General features: G+C 36.2%; 1 protein-coding gene across 1 annotated transcript; it reads right to left on the minus strand.

Moving 5' to 3' along the window:
- Positions 1–2023: 2023 nt before the first annotated feature.
- Positions 2024–26457, minus strand: guca1c.S (guanylate cyclase activator 1C S homeolog). Its single transcript, XM_018248730.2, has 4 exons — positions 26209–26457; positions 9828–9977; positions 4668–4755; positions 2024–2350 (listed from the first exon to the last, which is right to left on the minus strand). Exons 1-4 carry the CDS (start codon positions 26401–26403, stop codon positions 2217–2219), a joined length of 567 nt encoding a protein of 188 aa, XP_018104219.1. The 5' UTR covers positions 26404–26457; the 3' UTR covers positions 2024–2216.
- Positions 26458–26632: the final 175 nt, after the last annotated feature.

A 26632-nucleotide genomic window follows, 5' to 3' on the forward strand; every position in this document is an offset into this window, starting at 1 on the left:
CTATTATAATTCCTCTCCTCACTCAACCTCTATTCTGCTAATCCGTGCTAAATGGTATGCAATACTCTGCTTGCAGCTGCTGTTTGACTACACTTAAGCTTACTTAAGTAACCTGTTAGCCCATAGAACATTTGCAATGTCACCTGTAACCTGAAACATTCGACATTCCAATAAAAAAACATCAACCGAAGTTTTTTTCTTCCAGTGAATAGGCCGTTTTTGCTCGATTTGGAAACATACGAATCGAAGTAACATTGTATTCGATCGAATTGCTACCAATATGGATTCATGCAGCTTAATTCAAGTGCAAGATAATACTTTATTATATTATTACAGAGAAAATCATAAATCATAGATTAGAGTTATCGTATTATAATGGAGTCTATGGGAGATGTCCTTCCATAATTCAGAACTTTCTGGATAATAGAATAATAATGACATTATTTTAAAAAAAAAAGAAGGAACTCTGAAGGGCTATGGTGAAAGTATATGGTACATAAAATGTTATTTTCAAGGTCTTTGTTAGTCAAGAAGCAAAACCAAGACTGTTATAGGTAAATGCTAAAATGTGACTTGAAAAACAGTAAAAAAAAATATACTTTTTGGCCTTGGTAAAATCAACCCCAAATGTCTATATTTAATCTGCAATAATAGTAATAATAAATGCCTTGTTTGAAAACAATTCTCCAAGCAAATTGTCAAAGAAAATGGGAAAAAAACTTCCCTTCCATTTTAAATGCATGTTTTACATGATAGTTTTGTTGAAAAGTAATATGTTAGTTCAAAGAAATAGGACAGCAAAGGCCCAGTTTCATGAAAATATTAAAAAATAATATACAGTATCATTATTTGTTAAACATTTAGGAGGTCGGTTGCTATTTTCAAGTGTTGAACTGGACCTCCTGTGACCCACCAAATATCCAGGACAAAGTCTTAGAACCATTAAATATAAAACATCCTAAATGGAATGGGTCAGGTGGCTCCAGTAGGATTTCATTGGATTGTCCTTTTATTCAACCACTAGATTTTTTGCTCATCAGAAGTTTCTTTTATACTGGAGGTTCAGTCCAACCTCGCATTTTGCCTTCAGACAAGAATATGTATATTTTTTTCCATTTTTTTAAATAAAAATATAAGACAAGTCTTTAAGAAAAAAAGCACCTAGTAGTTTTAGAAAAGAAAGAGGTGAAAACCAATCCAGCTGTCCATGTTTTGGAATGTCCCGAAAAGTTTCATAATAAAGCTGGTAAGCGGGACTCATTCTGTGAATGCAATGTGATGTTTGGTCATATCATGGCTTTGCATCCCTCTGTAATTCTTCCATTCTTACTGATAGCAAAATCCATATTGTATGTCCACTAATTGAAGGCCAACACATAACATCGCCATTCTGAACAGTTAAGAACAGATATTTTGAGCTCAAATCTTTCTTTAGCTTTTCCAATAATAACTGGTGCAGAAGAGTAAAAATTCCTATAGCCATATATCATTCTTCAAAAACACAAGCAGTTTACAACTAGCAGCTTAGCTTTGTAATGTTCATAATGTTCATAATGTTCATAATGTTCTTGTTAAGATATTACTGTTGGTAATGTTTGATCTTTGTGTCTCATTTCAATTTTTTAAATATTTGCCATAGGTCATTTCAGGTTTCAGCACCAAAAATCCTTGACAAATTTCTGATACAAAAAAGTACAGTCAAGTAATATATGTTATCAATTCCCATAGAGGGTGGATTCCTTGTGTTTCTTCATTGCCTGATATGTGGATTATCCAGATAATTTTGGTATATTTGACCCCAATTTTTATCTATTATAGTTAATAAAAAAAGCTTTCATAAAAATCTTAATATAGAAAGAACATTCTACTAATGTTTTTCTGCCTGTACATTTTTCTCCCTGATAATGTTCACCTCAAAACCCATAAGAAACAGGTTACTATTGTTAGCAGCAATTAGTTTCACTCAAACGTTGTGCAATGTCTTCTCTGTTCTCATTTAATCAACACAAGTCAATCCCTCCCAAGTAATTTAAATGAGATTTAAGGATTAGGTTGCAGAGTAATACCTTGGGTCTTCTTAGGACAGTCCATTATGTAAGTTTGTAGTTATCCGAACCTGAGTAAGTGAAGGCCATTAGAATGCTTGCACTTCTTCTCTTCAATGTGTCCCTCCAAGAGAGAACATAAATTTCAGACAGAAAACGTATCATCTCTTGTCAAGGAATACTCCGCCTCCTTCCATTTTGAATTGTTTTCAGTACATTTGATAGGTCAAAAGTTTTTGAAATAATTTCCAGAAGCTGCTCATCTTTTTCTATTCCATTAATAAATTCTTCCAAAGTCAACTCACCTAGAAACAAGAAACACAATTGCATATGTTTTATTAAGAGTTATTCTTGAAATGACTAGCTTCACCTTCAGTGTACATTAGATAAAAACACACTTCTGATGAGTTAAGATATTACATCAATGGAGGAAATAATGTACATTATTTCACTGCTTTGTAATTTTTTAAATTTCAATTGTTTCCAGATAATATGGGCAAATCTGACCTGTTTCGATACGCCGAAAATTTGCGAAACGGCGAAAATTATCAATGAAATACATTGAAGTTTATGGGCGATAATTTTTTTTTTGACAACATTTTTCACCCATTAGAGTCTATGGTCATAATTTTCGTAGTGAAACTAGGTAAAAAAATTCGCTCATCATTTATAATAAAGTCAACAGAATCCATTCTCCTGTATATCCCATTAAACATTTGTTAACATAGAACCTTGAATTATATGTTAATCATCTCAACAGGCATACAGTTCAACTTCTAGTAGAAAAAATAGATGTAAGGTATAAGATGTAATCTGTTAAATTCTTCTTCCTATTTGGATAGCCTGTATTCTTATGCTAAAAAGCATTGTAACACTTTGAGCTGTACTCAAGAAATAGAAAATGATATAAACAAATCAAAAGTAAAATCATTATAAGACCCCTAGCCAAAAAATTGGATAGGCCTGTACTCCATAATATAAATATGATTTTTTAGTATGATGTAGAGAATGATATTTTGAAACAATTTGCAATTGGTTTTCATTTTTTGATTATTTGGGTTTACAAGTTATTCAGCTTTATATCCGCTAGCGCTCTAGTTTGCAGATTCAGCAATCTGTTTGCTAGTTTCCAAATTACCCTAGCACCCTACACTAATTTTTTTTTTTAAAGGTAAAATTGTATTGTTTTATAACACATTAAACATAAAACAAAGTATATGCCGTAAATGCAGTTGAGTTACCATTACACAGCTTGGAATACGTTTACATACCAATTCGTTTAGTAATTTGATTGATACACTCAAGAATTAAAACACCGTTCAAAACAGTCGTACAGTGATATGTAAATGTTGCCTCCAAGATTCCAATCATCAACATATTGGACAGTAATATCAGGTATTAAATAGAATTAAGGATTTCTGTCTTTTACAGTATAAATAAACGTTTCTGTTCATGTTCGGGAGCCCTGACCCCCAAGTCCCACTTCCCACCATGGACTCCATATTTTCTCAAATCTTTTCAGTGAGCCTCTGACTAGTAAGGTGAGCTTAATGAGAGGCAGATTCTGATTCACCAACGTTATCCAGTTTTGTACCGTGGGCGCTTGGGGACCCATCCATGACCCATACACTAATTTGAATAAGAGACTGGACTATGAATAGGAGAGGAAGGAATAGAAAGATAGCAGTAATAAAATGTAGCAATAGCAATAAATGTGTAGCTTTACAGAACATTTTTTTTTAAATGGGGTCAGTGGCAATTAATTTAAAAGAATTAAAAAAAAAAAATAATAATGAAGACCAATCGAAATTCTATAACATACTAAAATTGAACTTAAAGGTGAACCACCCCATTAAGGAATCACAACAAGATTTAGCAGTTCCTCAAAGGCACATAGGGTTCTGCAATCAAGCCTATAGGGTTTGGATGGTAACTTTGGCAATGATTATAGCTGTTATAATTTTACAAAATTAAATACAAAACAGAGTCTAATATTGAAATTCTCATTAAAAAGCCCGTATTTGATAAACAACAACTTTATGCACTGTATATCAATGTTTTTGGTTAAACATTAATCCCTTAACAAACTTGATAGTAAAAAATATTTATGTTTATGACAAACAGATAATTGTACCCTTGAACCATGAATATCGTCAATAATTACTTACCTGAGCCATAACCTCAGTAGTGGACATAGGCTTATCTCAAGGTCAATTCCTGGTATTTACTTTCCCCCAAGAACATACTCAGTAGTTTACAAGTCTGTAGTTTACAAGTCTTAGAAGCTCAAGTCTGGACAGCTAAAGAAGCTTTGGGTGTGATTTTTTGCAGGTCTTTAACAGGTTGAAAGAAGCCTTCAACAAATCCACTGATTACTTGCTAATTTTACTTGTGCTGAAAATACAGTGTTCACTTACTTATATAAAAGTTCAGCATCTTTTCGCTGCTGAATACTTTCATTTAAATATTTAAGATTTTTCTGTTACTAGTAAATTATATTGGAAAACTCAAAACTGAAAATATTACCATTTTTATAAACGTGACCCTTCTACATATTGACAAAACATAAAAATAATGTAATAATGACAAAACAGTGTTTACTGTAAAAATATTTATATTTACCATCTCCATTGACATCAATCTTTTCAAATACCATGGAGGTAAATTCATCAGGACTCATACCCCGGTGTCCGTTTATAGCTCGCACTGCCTAAAATAAAATAAATAAATAAATAAAAAAGATTAGGAAATCATTATTTAAGATCAGTAGTATGAACTGCTCATTTCCTTTATGGTGCCTTTTTGGGGATGATTTGCTTTTCATACTTTAGGTGCTAACTACACCAGTTCTAGTAACCCATAGCAATGAAATAATATACTGTATATTTGCTTTCATTTTTCAGTTTGGCATAGATTTATCAAAGCTAATCACTGGTTGTTATGGGTAATTGAACTAATTTATGTAACTCTTATGTTAATAACTAAGCTCTTCTATTTCCTACTTAGAATTAGCAACCTCATCGGCAGTGTGTCTGTGTTTGATTCTGTGTTTGAAGCAATTTCATGCCTCTAGATATATTTAGCAGACAAGCTAAGCAATACTAAGGGGAGTGGCTGTAGAAGGTTACAGCTTGAAATAAAAACAAAAGCTTTATTAAGGTTTAAATTCCACTTAAAACAGGTAAAGAAGTATGTAATAATAAATACTTTTTAAACAAAGTAACAGTGCTCAGATTTTTGCTTTTGAATTACTGAGCAGCCTTGTTCTTCTTGGGTGCTATGGGCTTCTAGACATGGCGAAAACGTGAGTTTTTCTTACAAAAGTGCTTGAGAATAGATAACACCAAATATGCCGCAGCAGTACTTTTGTCATTTTATCTATCTTCCAAGGGATTATCGCCATGGAATTAGGAATACTTTTTCCCCTTGCACTAATAGTGACGTGTCACATTTGTGGGCTGCTAGGCTCACTATGGGGTCCATTTTCTAACAATCTAATTTCATTTTTTTCCACAAATCACAAATAATTTGTGGTTTTCCTATATTTCTGAAAAGCTCTAAAAAATTCAAGATTTATTAAGTTTAAAAACCACGAAAACCTCTGAGGCTTTTGTGGTTTTGGAGTTTGTGGCTTTAGTTGTGGTTTAAAAAATTTCTAAAACCACTAAAATTCGACCTTTACTAAATAAGCCTTTTTGACTACAGGTGTTCTTGTCTGGTATAAATGAGACATCTAAACCAAAAAGGCATTACTTCCCCTGGTGCAGGCATCACATTTGTTCTGAGCCAGTCCTCCACCACGTATTGCTCTATTGTAACCACAGTGCAAAGAAAATCCAAAAACAGACACACTCTGGTGCTCTAAAAAAATTGCAGTAAATATGCAGTTGAGATGGACCCTGTGTGGTCCAAATACAAAGTCATACACACTGCTTTATATAAAGCACTACTAAACTGACCAAAACGGCATTGCTGTATGCACATTTATTGGGCCAGTGTACGGCTAGTGATTCATTCTTTGCAAACAGGGGTTTTTAGGCAAGGGTTTATGATTTTTACATTGCCAACCACAATGCCCATGTTAAAGTAAAACCTATATGCTGATCCTATCTACCTCTATCAGGCCTTGACTGGCAATCAGTATATTCTGACAAAATGCAAAGGGGGCTGCTATGAGATGCAATAGACAGGTGTATGTTAGTGGATATTTGAGGAGTCTGTTGGGCCTCAATGTAGAAATGCCAGTGACTATTTTGAATCACAATCCAGAAATGTCCTCTGCTCCATGTTTTCCATGGACTGCTTGGTTGCATTTCTTGAGGAAACTGTCTCCTAACCAATGTTTTGATCTTACAGGTTGATTATGCTAAATTCCGCTTATTATGGGAGTGTCCAGTTAATTAGAAGATAGTGGAGTTTGAGAGGGAACCAAAAAGCAGGGTGATGTGTACTTCTAACGGGGCTCAGGAGCAAATATATCATATATATATATATATATATATATATATATATATATATATATATATATATATATACATACATATATAACCTGAATCAGACGCTTGCACTCTGAACCAGTCTTCCATGAACGTGGGTGCTGGGTCAAAGTATTTATGTAAAGTTCAAGAGGACCCGCACACCTTGGTTAGTGAACCAAAAATTTCTTTATTTTTCAAACTTGTGCATCCAACGTTTCGACCCACATTAGGGCCTTTATCAAGGGCCCTAATGTGGGTCAAAACGTTGGATGCACAAGTTTGAAAAATAAAGACATTTTTGGTTCACTAACCAAGGTGTGCGGGTCCCTTGAACTTTATATACATTTATATATATATATATATATATATATATATATATATATATATATATATATATATATATATATATAAAAGTATTGCTTTCTTCCCACTGCATCATCTACAGTATATGGTCAGAGAACATTCTAGACCGGTCATCCCCAACCAGTGGCTCTTGAGCAACATGTTGCTTTCCAACCCCTTGGATGTTGCTCCCAGTGGCCTTAAAGCAGGTGCCTGTTTTTGAATTCCAAGCTTCCACGCAAGTTTTGGTTGCAAAAAAACTAGTTGCATTGCTAAACAGAGCCTCCTGTAATCTGCCAGCCACATAGGGATTGACAAATAGCCATTCACAGCCATTTTGACACCCCAGGGACTTTTTTCAAGATTGTGTTGCTACTCAACCCTTTTTACATTTGAATGTGGCTCACAGGTAAATAAAAGTTTGGGTCCCCTGTAGACTGTAAATATACCTCTTAGCTCTTGTACCAGTCAGGACCCAACATCCGTTTTGCCATTTATTCCCAATTCCTACAGTATATCCTTTCCACCCACTTTGTAAGTAATTTGACACAATCTAGCGCACTTTATTTTGGCCTCTTTGTATTTTTTATGTCCTTCTGCCACCAACTCAGAGGTTTTGTGTCATGCACCTTCTTATTCCTCTACACAACCTCAAGCTAAAAGGGTGTTATTGTATGCTAAACTATGTGTCTAATAATTACAGCTATGCATAGCTTTTTTAATTATGGAAAAATGTATTCAATAGATACAGCTAAAGTGTTTTACATTTCCATATTGAATGTTTAAGTTTTGTTTACTTGAAGTATTCAGATCAGATGCTTTCCCCCCTAACTTTCTTAGGTTAGCCATCTGCTGTGATTGACGGTACATACTTTGTGCACAAATTGTACAACAGTAGGTGTTACTGTGATAATTCCCGATCAACATGCAACCTGTTAAGCCTCCTTCTAAAGAGCAATATGGTCCCTGTTTATATTGCCTTATATTAAGCTCCATTACACTGTTGTAACCAGTTTCCTGTTTGTTTATGCTTTAGCAATGAAAAATCTGTTTCCATTAATTCAAATATCCAGGCGCTTACAAGAATAGCCATCATTTGCATAGGAAGTAATTATTCATAATTAGCTGTATTTTCAAACGCACAGAGTTTTAGATCATATGAACAAGAACTGAAACCACATTTATGTTTAGAAAGAGCCAATTGAGGATTGATTCATTTTGCTCTGCTGTCATCCAAGTGTATCACCATAGTTATAGACCCTATTTGCCAGCACTGTAAGCACATGTGCAGTTTTTTAAAACTAAAAAGGAATTATCTTCCTTTTTAGTTTTAGCTGCTAAAAAAATAGAAAGGTTAAAAATACTTCATATAACAAATTTGAACAGGGTGTCATTGGAGACACATATCTGTGTATAAATATGCAACACTTTTAACCATTTAAGTGAAAAGTATCTACTTTTACGGTGATATACCATCACCATAAGTATCTGTAATGTGTCAATACAATAAATTCTACATTTCTGAGTTACATCTATGGAACAAAAAATGTGTTGACTTGTAATAGGTAGTGCTGCCCATGGCATGCCAATTAAAGTTTAAGGTTATTACCAGAGCCATATTTTCTATATAGGCATCACAGGTGAGAAACCTAGGCAGCTTCATGGAGGCCCCTGGATTTCGGCTATTGTATATAAAAAAAATGATTATTTCGGATTTTTTAAAGCTCCCCTGCCTGTTCTTCTCTTGACACATTTGCCTATAGTGTAGTAGAGATGTTGAAGAGTAAATGCATAGGACTGCATGGGATATTAATCTGGTTATGGATATTACAATTGACCTAGAAGTTCTATGAACCCTAAAAGCACTTGGGATGCCACTAGTGTCTTCATATGATCATGGAATTAGTTGGGGACCCATAATATTCTTATAAGTTACAATAATGTATATTTATATATATATATGTACACAAATATGTAAATCTCATATTACATATTATAGATGAGAGGATCTTTGCCCAATGTGGCCACCCATAACGGGAAGTCGTATAACAATGTTGAAATGAAACTAGTTGACACATGGCCAGATAATAATTGGGCAGGTTGCCATTTTGGCCCCAAACACAGCCTTTTTATAGCCTGCTAATTGAAGAAAGGGCAGTTTGTGGTGTCTCCTGATCTTATGATCATTCACATTACAGGGAGTCCTCAAGTTACAAACACCCGACTTTCATACAACTCACACTTACAGACCGGGGCTGTTACAGTAACATACTATGGTTTTCTTGAATTTTATTAGCATTTAACTTTAATAAACCACCTGCCCTCTGCTTTGTGTTGTCTAGTGTAGAGCTCAGAAAGGTAAAAATACATATGCACAGAAATGTAAAAATAAATACTATGTTAAGGCAGTCATCTGTCTAAGTTGCATTTAATAAGTAAATGTATATGTTTCAACTTACATACAAATTTCCCTTTAGTGATCTCTATTGTATACATAGTAGGGGATGTTAAATTTTAATATAAAGCATATACATGTTATTTATAGCCATTGGGCTTTTTTTAACTACTATTTATTTGAAACTTCTGTTTTTGCCGTTAATGCTTACAAAGCATACACATTATATCACGGAAATGGAATTTTATGTAAAATGCAGACAGGCCCAAATTGCTTATTCAGGACTTTCATGAAGCATTGCAGTGGAAATAATGCTATAGAAAGTCTTTGTATTATTTAGTTTAGCTTGAACTTTGCAAAGCCCTTTACTCCCAACTGAACACAGCAGGCTGCTTGAATCACGTCAAACAATTTATGTGGCATCAGGGTCATATAAACCAACGGATGGAATATTTACAGAAGCAACAAGGATGACTAGCCAAAGAAGAATGATATATCGTTCTTTCAGTAAACAGCATTTCATTCCAAGAGAGAGTGTGTTACATATTATGGAACTTTTATCCTTACCGTTAGTATGCTTAGCAATTCTTTTCGGTCAATTGATCCGTTTCCATCTGCATCATACAGTTTAAAATACCACTTTAATTTCTGATCAATTTTTCCTCTTAGAACTAAGTTTATTGCAGCAATAAATTCCAAGAAGTCAATAAATCCATCCTGTGAATGGAAAAACAAAGAGTAAGCATATTGAAGGAGTAAACACGAGTGTATCTATTTTGACTGAATTAATTTTGTTGCTTATATTTACTGTAGGTGCATTAACATATAGCAAATGCAAAACTGCACCAGATTTAAAATGAAACAAACATACAGTAATATTTATACCTTCATGATAAAAAATTAACTTTTCATTAGTCTAAATGAACACAATATTTTCAGGAGAATACACACACATTCTATCAGTAAAAAAAAATCTAAAAAGTTATAATTAACCTTGGTCTACAGCAGGGTCCCCAACCTTTTTTACACGTGGGTCACATTTAAATGGAGAAAGAGTTGGAGATGCCAAATAATGGCTATGATCGGCCATTTGGTAGTCCTTATGTGAACGGGCAGCCAACAGGAAGCTCTGTTTGGCAGTTGTTAGTAATTTGCTTACCAGAACCTTCAGGCCCCGATTTACAAATGGTGCACCCCTAGGCTGTCTCTGCTCATCGCCCCCCGTATGCATCCCCCTCTCTGTCTTCCCCTCCCCTTCCGCGTCGTCCTCCCGGTCTCCTTGCGCCTGCACGTATATGTGCATGCCAGGGCCAGGCCGAACCGGCTGGGCGCCCCAGGCATCCCAACCCCCACATCACCCCCTCCACATTCGCACTCGAACCTGAGCATACAAACTGACCGGATGCATTAAACAAGCGCAGCGTCAAGGACTGCAGACCGGACTAGGGGTAGGCAACAATGAAAGATACGTGCCCATCAAGCTTTGCGCCCTAGGCACGTGCCTACTCTGCCTACCCCTAGTTCTGACCCTAGCACATGCACATATACGCATATTCAAGATGTGCGCATGCGCATATACAGGCGGGCACAAGGAGACGGGGAGGACGACGTGAAGGTAATGAGGAAGGGGAGCAACTTACTTGAATGCGGCTGGGGGGCATGCCGCCCCTGAATTTCTGCTGCCCTAGGCCTGTGCCTTTGTGGCCTTGCCACAAATCTGGGCCTGAGAACCTTATTGTTTACAAGACACCAAGACAAGGAAGGTTCTTCAGAATAACTGATTTATTTATTAGACAAAACATTGGAATCTTGGGAAGCTTGTCACAATGTCACACTTTGCATGGCGCGGAGAGCTTCAAATGTCACACACATTTGACCAAGTTTATAAACATTTTACAGAGCATTCACTATAAAGAACATGTACACAGAATTCCTATACACGGTCAAGAAAGAACTTACATCCTAGCAGGTGCAAGCATTACTGGAAAACATTGCACAAGTAAAGGTTTGCAAGCTGTGTGGTCTAACGAACGTTACTAAAATATAGCCAGGATGTGTACTTGCAGTTCTATAGCTACAATTCTATCTCATGTTCCTATTGAAGCTATCCCTTTAATCTCTGGTATCAGGGCTTTGGTATTATATGAGCAAAATGTAATAAGACATTATAGGGCCACAATTACTTAGGTGAGTCTTGTCGTATTAGGGAACAAGTTTGGGGAGTGCCATCATCATTTTATATTATTTTCTTTGCCCCAGAATCTTACCTGTCATTGGCGGTCCGTTCTCTTATTAATTAATTTTATAAACACGGTACAACTGATTTTTATGAAACCTAAACTTGCCTCCAAGCCAGGAATTCAAAAATAAGCATCTACTTTGAGGACACTGGGAACAACATCCAAGGGGTTGGTGAGCAACATGTTGCTTGCAAGACACTGGTTTGGGATCACTGGTCTAGAGTAATGGGATCTGTTCTGGGAGTATTGCTTAACTACAGTAAACACCCCAGTACTTCCATCTGCCCATGCAGTGCATGTATAAAGTGGTGGCACACAATGCTTAGATGAAAGGACAAGACACAAACCTACAGATGAGTTCACAGTTCTTGTACCTTTATGATTTGCATATAGTTTTCCTTATTGTACAAATATAGTATTCCTTATTGTACAAACATCCATAGGAACCTCACAATAGTTACAACAACTATTCAGTGAGATACTGCTATTTGCTATTGGAATCACTTGTAATGGAAATTATTTTTCTTTTATTAGAAGATTTTGGCACCATTTCTAGTCAATGGGCACATTAACCATAAGCCCATCTGTAGCTGAGATCACAGTCACTAACATGTTTCATCGAAGGATAAATTAAATCGAATGCTTATAAGAACACGTTTACATTTACATTAAATTTACATTACTATTAAAAATTACTGTATCAAATATAGTACCATGCACCCTTCAATAAAGAACTTTCATTACGAGTATTACAGCTCGTATTACAAGGAAAACCCTAAAGCAATATGGTACAGCATTAGGGTGAGTTATTCTCCATACAATCAACAGAAAACGGGATGAATTTGGGTTGAGAATTATGGAGCAGGATATTAAACTTGATTTTGAGTTGTGTGTAAGTAATCCAGTCTACCATTCTGTTTGTTGGTATGCAGTTCACTATATTTGTTGTGATTTATTGATCATATTGTTCACACCCCCTGCTGGTGTAGGCATTGATTCCACAGGTTTTTTCTTTTTTGTGTCTTGTGTTCCAGGTTGTGGGGGTTGTTGCAGCTGTAATTTCTAGTTTCATTTAAGATAAAGGCAGCTTTAAGGAATTAGAAGTATAGTTAATTTATTGTGTCTACAACAAAGTGGACAAACATCATCCAAACGTGTATAATTATTTAGTCTCCAAATATTCCAATCTGATATGTGGTAGGATTGGGGACCTTCCTTACTGCGTAATAAATGCTGCAAAGCATTCCGCCGGTCAACAGCTCATAACAATTGGTCAACTGCTGGATTTTGACATAATATACAATTTGTATCAGTTGCTGAGCTGGACCCTTAAAAGATAAATACATTTATGTTTCTATGACAGCAATACAAGCAGTACATCATCAACTGCTTAAAACAATTGAACACATTCTTTTCTCAGTGGAGTATAAGCAATTAGTGCAACTCAGCAGCAGCACTCAGCACTAATATCCAATCCAATGATTAATAGGCAAAGAAAATGGAATGAGGGCATTAATAAAATAGCAGTTGTATTTTCCATGCAATATTAATAGAAACTAATCCATGGGAAATTTGTATACAATGTATGAAAAATACTTATAGTTATATCAATAGCTTCTCTGACATTAGCTGGCTTAACTGGGTTCACTTTGCTAAGAAGAGCCCAACATCACTGTTTAAACCCCAAGCAGAAACGTTTCTCCAGTGATCACATAGCTGTATGGTGGAAAGGAAAACAGATAGAAGACTACTGCAGAACGCATGCAGCCCTAAGTAGATAGGGACTGAAGGAAATCAAGGAAAGAAATCATTAGAATATAATCTTCTATTCCCTAGTAGGTTGTTACATTTTAAATTCTGCAGGCAGCAATTGTTAGGTAGTGCATTGTCTTTGAATATGTAGGATACCAGTGACCATCAGCAAGAATTGAAAGGATTTGTAGCCCAGCATGTTTCACACAGTGGTGCTTAAAGCAGTTCTCCACCCAAAATCAGGTTTTTTTTCCATAATGAAAAAAAAATCTTAGAAGATTTCCTCTGTACATTTATGAAATATTTTCAATTGTTTTAAAGGTCTTTGTAAATCTAATTGCAACTGAAACCTCTTTGTTTATCTCTTTCTGTTCTAATGTTTGACTTTTTAAATAGTATAACAGGAGTCAGTTCTACTCCATGTCTTTTGATAAACTTGAATCAAATGGCTTGCAACATTGTTTCAGGAGTCAGAGCCAGGAGTACAGAAAACAGTAACATCCTGCTTTTAATAGCAAATTTTACTAACTTTATATTTTGGAAAGTTAATGAAAATCACACAGCCTTTCACTGTGCAAAAACAGGTTTTGGGTGGAGGACTCCTTTCGGTACCACTGTGTGAAAACTGCTGGGCTACTATAGACACAGTTTTTGTTAACCTCCATAGCAAACTTTTATTAAAGGTTCTGTAACTTTATATGTTTTGGTGCTGTCAGCTTTGGCTACTACTAGAGCAAGTAGACAAATTCATTTTGTCAGGCAGTCGGAATGGGGGCCTTTTACTTAAGGTGGCAGCTTTTGTGTGGACGCCCACGGGTGTCTAAATAACAGAATACATTTTAAAAGGAAAAGTAAAAAATGGGTACAGGCCTCGGAGCATGGTAGGGCGGAAGTGACATTATTGCACACCTGTGAGTGTGACATCACATTGGTACGTTGGGGTGACTGGACCTAAATACAGCCCTGGACTCATTACTAGAAAGTAAGGGTTATTTCTGCATTGGCCGAGTTAGGGTCTAAGAACTGAAGGTCAATGTGGAGGTGTATCTACAAGTGATAAAGCTTTTTTACATTGGAAACCTACAGTTATCTGGGTATAATTAAATATTACACACCACAAACAGCAGTCTTCCAGCACACGTTATATGTATTTTCTTCTGGAGGGTGCACGCAAAAGATGTGTTCACCTTCACATACCTTATAGCCCAAAGTCAAAAGAAAGCAGCACTCCTATCTTGTAAAGATAAAACTGTCTTTATTATTTCATGCGGCAACTCCAGCAGTCAGCTTGAGAAAGGACCTGGATGGTCTGAAACGTTGGTGGAGTTGCCGTATGAAATAATAAAGGCGGTTTTATCTTTACAAGATGGGAGTGCTGCTATTATTTGACTTTGAGCTATTATTAAATATTAGCCTGGAAGTATGCACTGAAGGGGTTATTATATGTTTTAATTTCAGTCTCTGTACTGCCTATCTTTATGGCTCCTGGATGAGGGTTATGGCTTCACGGATTGCATTATCCACAGTTCTTTGGATTGTATTCATTAAAGGAGAACTAACTAAAAAAAGTTGGTAGAAAAGTAGTACATTATGTTTTGTGCTTCTGTACTGGCCCAAGGCAACCACAGCCTAGTTAAAGCAGTAAAGATATGTGTCTCCAAAGATGCCCCAGTAACTCCTCATCTTCTTTTCTGCTGATTCACTGCACATGCTCTGTGCTGCTGTCACTTACTGAGCTTAGGGACCCACTCACAATGTACAGTACACATAGAATAATTAATACAGATAATTACTACATGGCAGCACAGAAACCAGTGCAACTAGCATCAGAATATAATATCAGCCTGTAGCATCAGCTTATATTACAGGCTAACCTCATTTTCTGCTTGATAATTTGTGACGACCACTAAGCTTAGCTTCTCAACAGCTGCTCAGAGCCCACTGAGTATGTGAGTGTCACAGACACTTTCCAAGATGGTGACCCCCTGTGACAAGTTTGAAGTCCCGGATCATTGCTGCTATTTAGAAGCTGAAACTTTAGGCTGGTGCAATAAGTTCAGTATATTAAATATAGCATTTGTAGCCATATTCATTTTTAGGATTTAGTTCTCCTTTAAGTGCACAGGCTTAGGATGAAATAAAATAAATTAAGGAGTACAGCCTTTCTCCTTCTACTGAGTGGGGAAAGCCTGTAGAGTAAGGCTGGTTCCAGTGCTGTCAGCCTTTAATGTAGTGCAGTAATTTACTTTTATCTTAGCTGAAATTGGCAAAAAAATATTCAGTTTGTAAAGCAATAACATTGCTCTCATCATTGGAAAGAAATACAATTACATGGGTAATGCTGTACACCCTGTAATACCTTTCTACAGCCTAGTTCTTACTTGGCACTGACTTCTCTCATCTGTCCTTCTGTAGGTGAACTGGTTTTCTCATTACTCGTCTGAAATAATTTACTTTGCAGATTTAGGTTTTCCATTTTTAGGAGAAATTTATATAACAAAGTAAACATGCCATGTTGCTCTTTAAATCTTGTGAACAGAGATTTCTTTGGCAACGAGTTATAGTGAAATGATAATTCAAGTTTGAATTAATTGAAGTTTGCGTAAATAAATCCAGTAACAATAAAAAAAAATTGAGGTTTGCTTACCAAAGCGCTTTTTTGTATGTGCCTTATGGGGATACTTGACCAGCACGCCCTTCTAGGTTCTAAGGCCTCTACTCTCCATCTCCATGTCACTTGAGAACCCAGTAAATTGTATGTCAGCGTGCAGCCTCTTGTTACATAAAAAAATATAAGACTTAGGTGAAAAAGGCATTTGAACTGTACAGTGAAGTAGATATATGAACCTCTAAAATAGGATACTTATGAGCAAGTGGCTTCACTTGGCATTGCATGGTCATTCAATTAAACTTGATGTCAATGTTTACATACAATAATGCACAAGGGAAAAAAAACAATATTTTTATATAGTTATATGCAATATACACATGTTTAATGTTATCTTTGGTCTGGTTAGTTGCACTAACCAGATGGTTGCAAAGACAATATTTAGGGCACATAGAAGTGCTTTTAAGTCTGTGTGGTTGAAATAATTGGGCAGGTTATTTCAGAACATGGGAGCATGATGTGGGTATAGATCAAGCCAGAAGGATTCATATATTCTCTAATTAGACATGGGACAAAATACTGCCGGATAAGTGTAAATAGATAAATGTGGTCCACATACTGGACTGAGCATGTGAAAAATAAAATAGCAATGCCTTGAGCAGTGAGTTCTTGAGAAAAGGTTGCGCAAAATAGATGGGAGTATTTTTTAAATAGCAAATTATAGCTCGTTTTAGAAAAGATAAAGCAGATTAGGTGAGAAAATGTCATTGGCATATCCAGTGAATGTGCTATTTTGTAGTATGTAGTAGAAAAGCATAAATATAAAGTTTAAAAAATTATTCAGGCCATGGATTAAGCAAGCCTGGGGTAGGGTACAAGGCTGATTAGTTGAGAGGGATAAGTACTGGTCAGAGCAACAGTGTGAAGGCAGGATAGAGTAAATAGTATATTCCGATAGGAGAAACTGCTAATATAAGCAAGATGAATAAATAGTGCAGTGTGTCAAGCTACAAGGCACATTGCAAACAGAGTGAGGAACAGAGTCTTCTCTCCTCACACAGGACAGCAGCTGTTACTACTTCTTCCCACATTGCATGGTTGTTCATTTTAATATGAAAGTGAGTCCTAGTTAAAAAAAAATAGCTTGCCAACTAGTGTGTTAAAGCCAGTGTTATTGGTCACTAAATAAAGGCAGGAGAAATGTCCAGTGAGGTCCGGAAAACTTGAATTGTTCTCCTTCGAATTTACATTATTTTCATACCAAATTGAATTTTGCAACTTCTTTTTTATTAGAAAATAAAAGTCTTCCTTCAAAGCACAACAAATTATTTATAAAATTCAATGATGCTCTTCCTTACAGTACTTAATTTTTTTATAGACACAAAATGTAAACAAACCCTTTTTATTTTGGCCATTCAAATGCTGCTACAGTTAGATCAGATCTTTTTCTTGACTTAAGTGCTAATCAGTATTCATCTGTAAAGTACTGTACCTAATAGCTTATAGGCCTATTGTATAATAGACATCCAACATGGACACCATGCTCCCCCAACTGGTAATTTATATAAAGGACAGAGTCACAATTGTAAAGCATAACCTTGAAAAATAAGCAATACTGTAGTCCTCTCCTTATACTGTCTCATCCATGAAAAGGCAATATCAGCTTTACTAAAAATATGTGTTTTTCTGTTATAAAAATTGAAAAGCCAATACTTTTCTTTCCTCAAAGGAGAACTAAAGCTTAACTGTAGACGTAGGCTAGAAATGTTGTACATTATGCTTTAGGCTTCTATATCAGCCCAAGGCAACCACAGCCCTTTAGCAGGGAAGATCTGTGCTTCCACAGATGCCCCAGTAGCTCTGCATCTTCTTTTCTGCTGATTCACGGCACATGCTCTGTGCTGCTGTCACTTACTGAGCCTAGGGACCGACTCACAGTGGGGTCCATTTACTTAGCTTGAGTGAAGGAATTGAATAAAAAAAACTTCAAATTATTGTTTTGGCTACTTCGACAATCGAATTGGCTACTTCGACCTTCGACTACAACTTCGAATCGAACGATTCGAACTAAAAATCGTTCGACTATTCGACCATTCGATAATTGAAATACTGTCTCTTTAAAAAAAACTTCGACCCCCTCCTTCGCTACTTCTAATGTTTTTTAGGTCGAAGAAAAATCATTCGATCGATGGATTAAAATCCTTCGAATCGAACGATTCGAAGGATTTAATCGTTCGATCGAACGATTTTTCATTCGATCAAACTATTTGCGGAAAATCCTTCGACTTCGATATTCGAAGTATTTACATTCGGCAGTCGAATATCAAGGTTTAATTAACCCTCGATATTCGACCCTATGTAAATCTGCCCCACAATATACAGTACACATAGAATACAAATGTCACAATATAAGGCTGATTAGTAATTAATATGGATAATCACTACATGGCAGCACAGAAACCAGTGCAACTAGCATCAGAATTGAATAATTAGCCCTGTAGCATCAGCTTATATTACAGACAAACTTAATTTATTGCTGGATAATTTGCGAAAACCCCTAAGCTTAGCTTCTCAACAGCTGCTCAGAGCACACTGAGCATGTGAGTGTCACAGACACTTCCCAAGATGATGACCCCCTGCTAATGATAACTGGCATTGCAATCAACTAAATGCCCAACTTACAATGAGCCTCATCGATAAGAAACAGTTTTATAGGTTCTGTCACTTTTATGAATATGTATATTTTACAGGAAACTGATCAAAGAGCTTGCAGGAAAATGGCTTTTACTGGTTGCATTTTGCGAAGACACAAAACAATCATACTAGTTTGGAAGTATTGTATAAAGGACTTTCAAGCAATATAGTTAGGTTGATTCTCTTTATGTAGAGTTTTATTACAACATAGAAAGTAGAAACTTTTATACTATGAGTCCCCAGTTTCATCCCCTTGAATCGGGAATGAGGTATATAAATGAATTAATGCAATTATACCTCAATGTCAAAACCATTTAGGGACAGATTTATTATAATAAATAGTGCAGTTAATATTTTGTGTCCACAATAGTGGCGTAACAAGGTTCAATGGCATGTCACCCCCAGTCTACATGGGTCTACCAACCTCTTGGATGTTGCTCCCAGTGGCCTCAAAGCAGGTTCTTATTTTTGAATTCCAGGCTTGAGGGCAAGTTTTAAAAACCATAAAACTTAAAACTGCTAAACAGCGCATCCTGTAGGATGCCAGTCCACATAGAGGGCTACCAAACGGCCAATCACATCCATATTTTTTCATGCTTGTGTTGCTCTCCGACTCTTTTTACATTTTTACATAATTTTACATTTGAATGCAGCTCACAAGTAAAAAAAAAAAAAAAAAAAGCTTCGGGACCCTGGTCTAGATAGACTCGATCAAATGTTAAATACATTATACCTATCGAATTTATCAGAAATATCTGCGATAGTAAAAGCTATAAAACATTAATGAATTTACCGCCAATCTCTGCATAGACCAGTATGTAGTCATTGCTTTAATATCACTCCTTACTGCAAACCCATTTGCTGAGAGCACTTGGCCAATTTACTAATATTTGATTTTCTATTTTTTCACAAATTGATTTTTATTAATTAATTTTTTTCTCTAAAACTCTAAAAATTCCAAGATTTATTAAGTTTAAGAACCACAAAAAAGCCTAATACAAACTGCAACAAGTAAAAAGCAGTTGAGGTCCTACAGAAGTCAAAGGTAGCTGAGCTTATCTGATCATACCATTTTTAACCCATTTAGATTTTTAGAGGTCTTTGGGTTTTTGTACTCTATTGTGGATTTTTCAGCGTTTTTTTTTTCCATTCGTGCTTCTTCAGTTTTGATCATTTAATAACTTGTATGGCATTTGTGATTCTACAGAAAAATTCAAATTAGAATTTTGATAAATGGGCCTCCCTGATTGTGGTTTGATTGCATATTAAATAACAAAATTGTGTAACCCATCACAAAATCTTAAATGCTGGAAAATGTAATTACTCCTAATGTGGTATTGTAAAAGTACTAGTTATTTAAACTAACATGCGATACTAATGTAGTTTGGTCAGAACAATGAAACTTGGCTTAATAAGTGCAGTTTTCAAAACTTGTAACAACTGTCATAACTAGAATATTTTTCCAAATCTATTAAAAATGAGAATGGAAATGCACACTTGTCTGTATATACTGTAGGTAGAAGCCTGTGCTTTTATGTTAAGAATTGAAAAATAAGTTTAAATCAGTGGTTATCTGTAAAAGTGAGTATTTCTATATCAGTTTGATGTGTCTGGTCATGTAGAAGAAGGAATACAAAGAAGCAGAAGGAACAGAAAGAACAGCAGAAAGACACATGATGATCATACAGCCATTGGTTCTCTTTCTACCCTATTAACTGTGACAAACCACATTTCCAATTGGCCATAGCACATGCAATACACATTAACACTAACACAAACAGGATGGCATTTAAGGCTTCATTTCATTCATGAGACAATGAAAGAGTTGTGTGATTCACATTGGAAGCTTATTCTTTTTTAAGTACCAGTTTTATCTCCTTAGCAGACACACTAACACTAAAGGGTTTTAGAACTTTTGCTCAAAGTAGAAATAAAGATGATTTTATATTATTGTAATACATTCTACAGTCAACATTTCCCTTAGATAATCCTGATTGACATATTTTATTCTTTAGCTCTTTAACAAAAGAAGTGGCTGTTTGTGTCATCTGAAAGTGAAAATGCCATTATCTGCATTTACACATAAAAAGCATAATATCATGTAGTATCCAGTTACCTTAAGTATTATAGAATGGCAGTGCATGGTTCAGTTTATACAGTAGCTTAATACAAGGGATATTTATCACAGGGTAAAAAGACAATTCTCTTGAAGATTTTCCAAAGCTTCTTAATCTACAGCATATTTCTGGCGCAACTGCCAATCACAAGACTTCAAACTTCTCACTAGTTCTTACAGCTTACCACAACCTGCAAGTTTAAGGCATGACTAGGATCTGAGCAAAATTCCTCCAAGTTATTCATGGGTTTAATACTTAAGTGCAAATGCATTAAAAAAGCCACTTAAAAGCCATTTACTAAGCCATTTAGTGAAAAGGCAAACCTTAAGGGGAACTATCGCAAAAATGAAAATTTAATATAAGCTTCAGCATACTTAAATAAGAAACCTATTCATTCAGGAGTTTCTGTCTTCTTGCAGCAGTTGGGTGTCAGATTGAATGATCCAATATATCTTATAGGGGGGCTCCTTTTGCCTATATGTATTAGAGCTCAATCTATTAAAATCGTCATGTCTCTCTACATGCAGAATTTGTGCAAAAGGCAGTTATTTTGTTAGATTTTGTTTGTACTGGAATCAATTATTTGAGTGAGCTCTTATACATCTGCTGGTAAAGAAGCCCCCTCCTATAAGATATATTGGATCATTCATCTGACTCCAGCAACTCCTGCATAAAGACAGAATGAAGAGAAACAGATGCTGAGAGAGGGACAGTGAATATAAACGTGATTATTTCAGAAAAAATGCAGAATTTTTCATTGATTGTATTTAGAAAATTTCTTACTTCAGTATGAGGAAGTTAATATTAAATTTTCATTTTGACTATAGTTTGCGATAGTTCTCAAAAGCACATAATGAATGCTCATGTGTAACGGAATGCCTGTATTAAGGATTACTTAACACATGTTTAATGCTAAATAAGCATTGGCAATCCTTTTACATACTGTACATCTCCCCTCCCACTTGTCCATATTTAGATTTAAATCTATGGATGAAATATTTAAATGATTAAAAAGCAATCATCTACACATTTTCTGGCTCTCTGAGTAGCATGCCAACATATTTTACTGGACATACATTGAGAAATTCCACTTATACTGTTTTTGAAAGAAAACCAATTATGCCTAACATCCTTTAATAATACTTATTAGTATTGCATAAGTACTTATTGTGCTCCACGTCTGTTTTTTTCTGTATAATACAGACGCTGTTAGATTTGTCAGTGTGCACTTCACAGGCACTTTGCATGCATACTCTGAGTTTGCACACACCCTATAGGCATTTTGGAAGGATGCTCAATTCCAGTACTGCAGAATCCCCATAAGACCCACTAACTTCAGAGAAGACAATGCAGCATGTAACATTACTGAATATGCTATGGTTTCCACTATACCCTTAAAATACAATGTTTATATATATTTTTTTAATGTGTAAAAGCACCTGCAGCTCCCTGTTCAGGCAACATACTGAGGCTGAAAGAATAGAAACCCAAAGAATTCTCTCTGGACACTGACTCATTGCCCATGACACAAATTATTTCCACAGCGAAAGGATCAGAGCTTTATCCTGTTTGGCCTACTAATTAATTAGTGGGAAATCTGATCACATTTATTAGTGGCGAATGTCTAAATCAACATGAGGTAGAGTCAGTTTCATATAATATTATTTCCTTTAAATACACTTATGAGAAAAACAGACATAAAAGCAAATAACGATAATAAAGTTTATTTACTAGCTCAGAGTAATGTAAGAAGTGCACAATTCAGATTAAAATTGCCATGTGTGGAATGTTCCAAGCAAGCCATGCTTTCATGTGTACAAATACAAATATCTGTAATCACAAATAAATTACACATGGTACTTACTGTGAAATGGCTTTATGTGCCATATATATATATTTTACCAAACATTCACAAGACTTTATGTAAGCCCCAGGGAGGCCAATAGTCTCCAGCTGTAGTTCTGTTACAGCCCCTGGCAGTGTATTTGAATCTTATTTGCAAACCTATATTTCCACTGCTGCATACCTGCTTACAAATTTTTTAAAGGAAAACTAAACCCTTGACCCCCCTCCACAATGCTCGCTGTATGCCCCCCTTCACTCCAAGCTCCCTGCCCCCAATATGTATTCTTTCTAGAAGTCTCCCTTCTGCTGACCTGCTATAAATTTGCAGAGTTACACAGCAGAGTTCAGAGGGACCATCTTCTGTCTGTTCTTATGCTCTTCTGACAGTTGCAGATACAGATCGTGCGGGAGCATGAACTGTAGAAGCTGATTCAGGACCAGTGGCGGAACTACCGTGGGAGCAGGGGGTGCGATTGGACCAGGGCCCCACCCCCTCAGGGCCCCCGGCAGATCGCACACCGGTGCAGCCGGCTATAGCTGGCTGTAGCGGGGAAGTGAATTGCATGCTGAGGGGGATGGGCTGCATGGTCCGCACCCGGCCCTGCCCCCAGCTAGTTACATGTTCAGGACATAGATTTAACTGCGCATGCTCCTCCAAGATCCATGTCGCGCTTTACAGAAGAGGATGAGAACAAAGACAGAAGATGGCAACTTTGAACTCCACAAAGTTGCCAAACAAGCGGATCTTGTATGGCCACTCAAATTTTTCGAGATTTATTTAACCCCCGAATAAAAAAAGTAGTCCAACTTAGACCTGCTCGGTTCATGTAGAAGTCAATGGCAGATGTCCCATAACATTCTGAACATATCCTGATCTGCACTGGGTTTCGTTCAATAATCTGAAGATTTCAGGCATCAAATCCAAAAAAGTCAGAGGTTTTGTCAGTTTTTGGAAACTTATCCCAAAAATGTGTACAATTTGGATTTTTTCATGACTTGATAGTCTTTTTCCACCCAAGAAATTTTTGCTGAAAAAGTGCGGATTTGTTCAGAGCGGTTTTCAGAAAATAGTGAGAAAATTTCGGATTTTGATAAATAACACCCTTCATATTATTGGAAACTTATAAATGGGCAGATCCATACAAATATATACCATCTCATAACATTAACAGGGACAAATACAAAGATATGATATTAGAAATATAATTTACAAAACTGTTATTGTATATCACATCTATATAACATGCAGCAACATACTATACTAGCTACACCAATAGGCCACAGAGTGACCCTGGAATTAAAACTCCACTGTGTCACTAACACTGTATTACAGGCATGGAGGTTCTGGTGTTCTGAAGTTAAAGAAACTCAAAATCATTGTGAAGCTCCAATTTGTACCAAGAGAATACAATTACTTTTTACTCTGGGCTGTCTTCTTCTAAATTTGTACTGGCTCAGGTACACATATGGGACGTTATCCAGAATGCTCCGGACCTGGGGGTTTCCGGATAATGAATATTTCCATAATTAAGTCTACTATAAAATTGTTTGAATATTATCTAAACCCAATAGGCTGGTTCTGCTTCAAATAAGGATTAATTATATCTTACTTTGGATCATGTGCAAGGTATTTTTTTATTATTACAGATAAAAAGGAAATACATTTGTATTGTTTGGATAAAATGGAGTTTATGTGAGACAGCCTTTTTTGTAATTCGGAGCTTTCCGGATAATGGATCCCAAACCTGAACTCCAGAACATCTCCATGCCACCATGTTTCTCCTTTCTCCATGGGAACCTGTGCACCTCTTTGGGTATATGCAGTAATTTTTATAGTACTTTTTCTCCCATTGCTGTCCTACATGAATGCCCTCAGCAAGGGATCCCTGGTAGAATGAACAGATTTAGAGGGAAAAGTAAACTATTTTAGTCACTGACAGTGGAATGTTTTGAATCTTTTGGTTGGTTTAGTTGGTACCACCAGTGATTTAAATTTTTCATCTCCTTCTTTTTTTTTTAAAAGGTTTTTATTTTGCATTTTTCAACAATAAACAAACAAATATTGTATTGTGCATGGTTCTTATTGTAAATATATCACATAGTATATCAGCATTTGAAATATTTGACTCCTGTACATTTGTATATACCTTAATTCAGGTATAATTCTGGATCTATTGCCCCTAGAGCACTTAAGTAGGTGATATAGATATATATGCCATTGTTATCTTGCCATCTCTAACATTAAAGGGGAAGGAAACCTAGTCGGCGCAAACCCCCCACCCCCCCCTCCCGTTTGTTGCCCACCCTCCTTCCTTCCTGCGCCGACTAGGTTTCCTTCCCCTTTAAGGCTCCTCTGTGGCCTCCAGTCAGTCCTGCCACACCAGATCATACTTCTGAGGACATCCTCTTGCAGTATAGGTGAGTTGTATTAGGGGGAGTGTTGTTTTTAGCAAGTTCAACCAGCCATTAAATGTGGGGGGGTTGGGGGGGACATCCAATTCAGGAGAATACATTTCCTGGCATAGAATAGTAATGTACGAAAAATAATTCTCATGGCCACCCTTGGGGTTACCTCATCTATTACACTTGGGGGCAGATTCACTAAGGGTCGAATTTCGAAGTTAAAAATACTTCGAAATTCGACCCTCGAATTGAAATCCTTCGACTTCGAATATCGAAGTCGAAGGATTTAGCGCTAATCCTGCGATCGATCGATCGAAGGATTTTTCGTTCGATCGAACGATTAAATCGTTCGAATCGAACGATTCGAACGATTTTAATTCAACGATCGAAGGAAAATCCTTCGATCAAAAAAAGATTAGCAAACCTATGGGGACCTTCCCCATAGGCTAACATTGACTTCGGTAGGTTTTACCTGCCGAAGTAGGGGGTCGAAGTTTTTTTTAAAGGGCAAGTACTTCGACTATCGAATGGTCGAATAGTCGAACGATTTTTCGTTCGATTCGTTCGATTTCGTTCGAATTCGAACGAATTTAACCAATTCGATGGTCGAAGTACCAAAAAAATACTTCGAAATTCGAAGTATTTTTCATTCGAATCCTTCACTCGAGCTTAGTGAATCAGCCCCCAAGAAAGCAAACCTGAGGGGTTATCAGGTTGGGTAGTGCCGTTTTATCCTGAATATAGTTGAGAACCTTAAACCAGAATGCTTTGATTCGGAGGCATGACCAGATGAGGTGTAGGTAAGACGCCTCTGAGGCCCTACACTTAGGACACTGTGGTGAGTCGAGTCTGTTCATACGAAACAGCCTATTTGGAGTTAAGTGGAGTTTATGTAGGATCTTGAACTGAATCAATCTATTTTTGGTCGAGACAACATTTTTAATCTCCTTTTAACAAAAATTAATCCAGTTTTATTCTATATTTTATATCGATTGCAAAAAAAACCAAACATATATTTTAGCTAAGCCAGGTATCTACCTTAGGATAAAAATAATTAGTTAATCACTTCTCTATACTGTCCATGAGGGGTTTTACTTACTGTAGAGATTGTAAAGAAAAAATGAACAGAAGAATATACATTTTCTCAATGAGAATTTTTAGTAGATGAATGCATAATAATGCAGTTTACTTATTTTTATTAGACTATCTTTGGGGATCAAGAATTCTATAGAGCAGCAGTAAGCACTACAAGAGCCAAAAACCAGTATATTCACATTCAACTAACTTACCTTGTTCATGTCAAATGTACCGAACACTTGGTGAATGTATCTGTTTGCTTCAAAATTCATTCCTTGCAAGCCAAGTAACCCTTTGAACTCATGAAGGCTCAGCTGCCCAGATGGACATTCTTTCATAAATTTCCTGTACCAGTGATGGATCTCCATAGCATTAATATCATCTGCTGTTGAGTTGCTAGCTCCCATTCTGCTTATCGGGACTGTTTTTGAATTTTATGAATCCAACAGGCACTAGCCGTGTTCAGCTTCATCTACTTGCCACTCAATGTTTCCCAAATCAGCATTACAGACTACAGATCTTTTTCTAAACCTCTTAAAGCTTGTTACCGAGAAAGACCGTTAGTGTAAAAATAGAAACATGGTGGGATTAGACACATTGGCAAGTAATTAATCATGAAAAGGAGAGATTCTATTT

This window comes from Xenopus laevis, chromosome 2S, assembly GCF_017654675.1.
Source record: "Xenopus laevis strain J_2021 chromosome 2S, Xenopus_laevis_v10.1, whole genome shotgun sequence".
Taxonomy (NCBI): domain Eukaryota; kingdom Metazoa; phylum Chordata; class Amphibia; order Anura; family Pipidae; genus Xenopus; species Xenopus laevis.